The sequence below is a fragment of the Carya illinoinensis genome, chromosome 9, assembly GCF_018687715.1.
Source record: "Carya illinoinensis cultivar Pawnee chromosome 9, C.illinoinensisPawnee_v1, whole genome shotgun sequence".
NCBI lineage: Eukaryota > Viridiplantae > Streptophyta > Magnoliopsida > Fagales > Juglandaceae > Carya > Carya illinoinensis.
Window position 1 is genome coordinate 44377158 of NC_056760.1, and position 6161 is coordinate 44383318.

Genomic DNA, 6161 nt, shown 5'->3' on the forward strand with positions numbered 1-6161 from the left:
ATCCGGACAAAAGTAATCTTCCTCAGACTGTGATCATATTCAAGACCTCCAGCTGAGAAACATATAATGGATACCTTCACCATCTCCAATCTTTTCCATTTAATTAGAATGGAACCATATCAACCATAGGACTGCACCATGCAAGACCCAGCAGTCTGGATTTTGTATCTATGAGATTAAGATACTGCAAAGAATGGTTAAGAGAGGGAGAGGGAGAGAGAGAGCAAGACATCAGTCTTTAAATAGCATTTGAACTATCAGCATACAACATTTCAGCCCACTTTTAGCATCTACATGGGAACTTATTCAAGTATTAGTTGTAGTAAAAATTTTTCTCTTTGGCTGTTCTTTTATACATTCCAAACCTGGAGGTTCTAATTATATGTATCATAATTTTTTCCCTGTTTGATTAAGGTTTTCCTGCACAAGCTTAATGACTCATATACAACTTCTACAAGATCCAATAGAAAGGATAAAAAAAGGAGATTTATTAAAAGTTGGAGTGGTCAATATGAAAGGGTTCAACAAGAGATCTAAGTAACAAAAAATGGGCAATTGATTAACAAGAGTATTGTTCTACAAGATGGACAGAGGTCACACCTATCCCTATTATTGCTTAACTACAGTGTGAACTCCACAAAACAATCCCAACACTTATTACCTCGTAAATAACAGTTTCAGGATTGTAACTTTTAACCACTTTCACATTCATAACTACATAATTCTTGGAATGGATAGTCTACATGTTCTGTTATATCAACTGGCTATAACATTGGTCATTTCTTTTATACATTATACAGTTCTTTTATAAATTTCTCTTTTCACCACAATAATATTTTCACGTCTACAAATCACGGCCATATTCCATTCACTGCCGTTATTGTCACATACCCCTTCGCATGCACAATATTGTCCATTTCCCCTCTTTTAACTTTAAATCACTCTGCAACCGAGTGATACTCAGGGGCCTAGTTATTGATATTTCCTGTTGAATATACAGGTATAATCTATAAAAATAACCATACTAGATGGAAACTCACAATTTTGAGGCAATTGATGCTCTATATGAGCACCATATGCGAAAATTCAGTATAAAACTTTTAATGTATTTGTAATGGTAAACAAAGCATTTGTTTACCATGTGTAAGTTCTTCTCTATCTTCTAGAATATAGAGAACATATTCATAATAACAAAGAAAAGTTTCCTCAGCTGATCATTCATCCAGCATTTGTTGACCATTATTAGGAAAAAAACTTACAACTTAGTTGTCCTCTCTTATGATCAGCATATAGTAAAGTCAAACAAGGTTTCATGCACTGATCCTCTCTCTCTACGGAAAGGTGAGGTGTTTTCTCTCTAAGGTTCTTGTATCTTAGAGGCTTCCTCTTGGACTCAGTCCGAAGAGTTCATCCTTTTTCTAGAATCTGGCCTTAGTGGTAGTTTTTCCCAAGACTTCATACGGTTTAGTTCATAATACTAGCCCGAGGTTCATGGCAGAGGAGTTAACAAATCTATATGAGGGACTTTGTCTCAAGGAAGCAGAGAAACAAGAAGTACTAATCCCTCAAGAGGAGATATTACTATCCGAAGAAAAAAGCAAGAGATGTCTGGCAGCGTTGGTGATCGCCGAGAAGGAAGTTAACAAAGGGGCATTCCGAGCTACAATGAGCAAAGCTTGGCAAGTAACAGGGCGGGTCTCATTCAAAGATCTTGGGCAAAACAAATATCTAGTAGAATTCCATACTGCTTTAGAAAAGACCAGGGTCCTTCAGTGTCGCCCGTGGACCTTTGACAGGTTCCTAGTCAACTTACAAGACTGTGAAGGCTGCTTAACACCAAAAGACTTATCCTTCTCAAAGGAGATCTTCTGGATTCAACTCCATGACCTACCATTTGCAGGGATGAATAAATCGACGGGTGAGAAACTAGGAGCAACCGTTGGTGACGTGCTTGCAGTGGATGTAGACGCAGGGGGATTATCATGGGGAAGATATCTTAGGGTGAAAGTACAAGTCAATATAACCAAAGCTTTGGCAAGAGGAAGCTTCATCAACACAGGTTCTAAACGGTTCTGGATCCCCTTTAGATACGAGAGATTACCATTATTTTGCTTTCATTGTGGGGTCATTAAGCATCTTGGTCCCTCATGTCCAAACACAATGCTTGAAGGTAAGCACCGGGAAGGTGAAGGAATGCAGTATGGTCAATGGTTACGAGCTAGCCCCCCAACGAGAAGCCACCAAAATTTTTCAAAACAGAAAGACGAACATGCAAACTCAGCAGATTGGCGCCAAAATAAAAGTGACTCTAGTAACCTCGATGGGGACGAGCTAGTGCATGGTGTTAGACGAAATAGTCCTGTAAGGTCCAATCACAGTGACAGAGCTGGATCAGACACCTACATCTCCCAGAGCCCATGCTTCAGGAAGGGCAACCTGTATGTTAATGCAGAAAGGCATGGGCAGTCTGACCAGGTATCTTCAAACCCCCTTATCCCCCATGCTTCTCCTGCCACTCACACTGTAGATCCAACAGAGTCTCGGGCTTATACCCCAGCTGTATCACCCTGCATAGTACTGGCCTCGGTAGGGCCTGATAGCCCAGTAAGACAGGACACTACTCTCAGCCTACCTTCTCAGAATTCTCCCCTCAAAGCCCCGAAAACTGGCCCACCAAAATCAGGGCCCACCTGGAAGAGAAGGGCCAGAGGTTTAGGCCTCCCAGCCCAACATGAAGAGTGGGATACTCCTATGAGGGACTTGGTTAAAACAAGACAGAAAAGGAAATGTGCTAATGTTCAGTCGAGTCCTATTTTGACAAGGAAAAGGTTTAAGCAAGCTTGTATGGCAGAGGCTGCTAAGCAGCCCTGCCATTCCCCATGAAACACCTGGCATGCAACTGCCGAGGGCTTGGGAACCCTCGGACAGTTCGAGAACTTCACCTCATGGTGAAGGAGAAGAGCCCGAATGTCATCTTTTTGAGTGAGACCAAATGTAATAGAACAAGGATGGAGGGGATCAGAAACAAACTGAATTTTGATCACAGTTTTATAGTGGACTGTGTTGGCAGGAGTGGTGGCATAGCATTTTTGTGGAAGAAGGAGGTGGAGGCAGAACTGAATTCGTACTCAAACCATCATATTTCCTTAACTGTATTTCCTGAGAATTTGGAGAGGAGTATTCTTTTAATCGGCTTCTATGGACATCCAGTAGCTGCAAAAAGAAAAGAGAGCTGGAATCTTATTAGACTTATACACTCTAATATCCAATGCCCATGGCTGTATTTGGGAGATTTCAATGAAATTCTCCTTCAAGAGGAACAATTTGGCTCTCATGCCAGACCATTTCACCAAATGGAGGCATTCAGATCAGTGGTTAATGACTGTGGTATGCAAGACCTGGGATACAATGGGGACTGCTTTACCTGGAGTAATAGAAAAGAAGGGTCAGACTTCACTAAAGCCAGACTAGATAGAGCCTTTGTCAATAAGGGTTGGAGGGATCTCAAGCTCATTAATTCAGTGTTAATCCTACCAGCTCAGTGCTCAGACCATAATCCCATTTTTGTTGCCTGCTCAAGCTCTACTATTGCTAAAATTCCTAGACCTTGAATTTTCAGGTATGAAGCAGCATGGGGTAAGAAGGAGGAATGTGGACTCTTAGTTAAACAAGCCTGGCTTCAAAGTTGTCATCTCAGTCCTAAGCTAAAAGCTTCTCGAGAAGGGCTTATAAACTGCAGAGAGAAGCTTAAGGCTTGGGGCAGGAAAGTAATTCAAGATCATAAGAAAATACTCACAGGCAAAAGAGAGTATCTCAGAAGACTGCAGGAAGCTAACATAGGACAGAACAAAGAATAGATTCAGCAAGCTCAAGCAGAGATTGACAAACTGTTAGGGAGTGAAGAGTTGAAATGGAGACAAAGGGCAAAACAAAGATGGCTTCGAGAAGGGGATAGGAACACTAAATTCTTTCATCAGTGTGCTTCTCACAGGAGATTGGTCAACACTATCAAGCAAGTTGCTAATGAGAATGGAGTTACTGTTAATAACCAGAAGGAAGTAGGTTTGGCTTTTCAAGACTTTTATAGAAACCTTTTTTCTACTTCTGATCCTCAAGGAAGTGATGCTTTGCTTCATTCCTTCCAGGCCCGTGTCACTAGGGAAATGAATAGGACTTTAACCAGTCCATATTCCACAGAGGAAATCCAAATAGCTATTCTTGACATGAACCCGATGGGATCTCCTGGGCCAAATGGCTTTCCAGCCCTATTCTATCATCAACACTGGCCAGTAGTTGGAAAAGAAGTCTCTGAGGCAGTCCTGGAATTACTGAACACAGGAAAGGGTTTCAAGGATATTAACAGCACCTTTATATCCTTAATACCAAAGAAGAAAGTCCCTAAATCTGTCACAGACTATAGGCCTATAAGCCTTTGCAATGTCTTCTATAAGATCATTGCCAAAGTGATAGCAACAGATTAAAAGTCATTTTGCCAAATGTCATATCTCCAAACCAGAGTGCTTTTGTGGCAGGAAGATTAATCTCGGATAATATTGTGGTGGCTTATGAACTCTTGCACTCAATGATGAACAGGCTCAAAGGCAGACAAAATGGTTAAATGGCACTCAAGCTTGACATGAGTAAGGCATACGATAGAGTAGAATGGAGTTTCCTACAATCAGCATTATTGAAGATGGGCTTTGACAGTAGCTGGGTGGAACTGGTGATGGAATGTGTATCTACAGTGAGCTACTCGATCTTGGTGAATGGCATCCCACAGCCAACCTTCCAACCAACTAGGGGAATTCGGCAAGGGGATTCTCTCTCTCCCTATCTATTCATTATTTGCTCAGAAATGCTAACTCACTGCCTGAACCAGGCAGAATCACAAGGGGCAATATCTGGGATACCAGTGGCTCGAGGAGCCATGAGAGTTACTCACTTGTTTTTTGCAGATGACAGCCTAGTGTTTTGTAAATCTAACCCTGAGGAATGGACTAGACTACAACATACTCTTTCTTCTTTTGAGCTGGCTTCTGGACAGCGCCTCAATTTTGAGAAATCCTCCATCTATTTCAGTAGCAACACCAAACCAGACACTCAATTCTCCATTTTAGAGTTAGCAGGCATCAAAGCAACTGGAGCTTTCGACAAGTACTTGGGTCTACCATCTTATGTTGGCAGAAATAAGCAAAAAGCCTTCAGCTCCATACTTGATCAAGTGAAAAGGAAGATATCAAACTGGAAGGTAAACATGCTATCTAAAGGTGGCAAGGAAATACTACTGAAGTCAGTTTTACAGGCCATCCCAACGTATAGCATGGGTATATTTCTCCTGCCAAAAGCTATTTTGAGAAGACTTAACCAGCTCTTACAGTCTTTCTGGTGGGGCCAAAAGGAAAACAGATCCAAGATTCACTGGATTAGTTGGAAGGACATGGGAAAACAGAAGAGCAAGGGAGGACTGGGCTTTAGGGACTTTGAGCAATTCAATTTGGCCTTGCTAGCAAAGCAAGGGTGGAGGCTCCTACAAGCTCAAACCTCCCTTGCTGCACAGGTCCTTAAAGCTAAGTATTATCCTACCTCGAGTTTCCTCTCAGTCAGGAAGAGAGCTTCAGATTCCTATGTATGGAAAAGCCTCCTTGCAGCCAGACATGTCCTCGAAGAAGGCCTACTGTGGAGAGTAGGCAACGGTAAACATATTAGGATTTGGTCTGACAAGTGGGTGCCAAGACCATCCTCCTATATGATACAATCCCCTGTGAGTATACTAAATAAGGAGGCTTCAGTTGACCAACTAATCAACCCTCAGACTATGCAGTGGAACCTTGGCCTAATCCACTCAATTTTTTCAGAAGAGGAGGCAAACCTTATCTGTAAAATGCCTATAAGCCCTTGCAGGAGCCAAGATGTCCTATCTTGGAGGTGCTCAAGTAATGGTAAGTTCTCTGTAAAAAGTGCCTACCACCTCAGAGCTCTGTGAGAGAGTATGTTAAGGGGCAACCTTCCAATACCAACACGGTTTCTAAGGTATGGGATAGGTTGTGGAGCATCGGGGTTCCTAATGGCACCAAATCTCTCCTATGGAGAGCAGCTAAGGAATCTCTTCCTACTAATCTCAACCTGCTAAAGAGGAAGGTGGTGACATCTCCCTTATGCCC

The 6161-nt window shown here is 42.1% G+C and overlaps 1 protein-coding gene across 1 annotated transcript; it reads left to right on the forward strand.

Moving 5' to 3' along the window:
* The first annotated feature begins 2879 nt into the window (after positions 1-2879).
* On the forward strand, positions 2880-4481 carry LOC122277139. Its single transcript, XM_043087016.1, has 3 exons — positions 2880-3523; positions 3620-3767; positions 3858-4481. The coding sequence occupies exons 1-3, from the start codon at positions 2880-2882 to the stop codon at positions 4479-4481; spliced, it is 1416 nt and encodes a 471-aa protein (XP_042942950.1).
* Positions 4482-6161: the final 1680 nt, after the last annotated feature.

Excerpts from the sequence above, each read along its gene's own strand:
- LOC122277139 (XM_043087016.1), top strand. The coding sequence starts at position 2,880 with ATGAAACACCTGGCATGCAACTGCCGAGGGCTTGGGAACCCTCGGACA. Across the intron at positions 3,524-3,619 it reads CTCAAGCTCATTAATTCAGT|GTATGAAGCAGCATGGGGTA; the intron begins GTTAATCCTACC and ends TTGAATTTTCAG. Across the intron at positions 3,768-3,857 it reads TTAAGGCTTGGGGCAGGAAA|ATTCAGCAAGCTCAAGCAGA; the intron begins GTAATTCAAGAT and ends AACAAAGAATAG.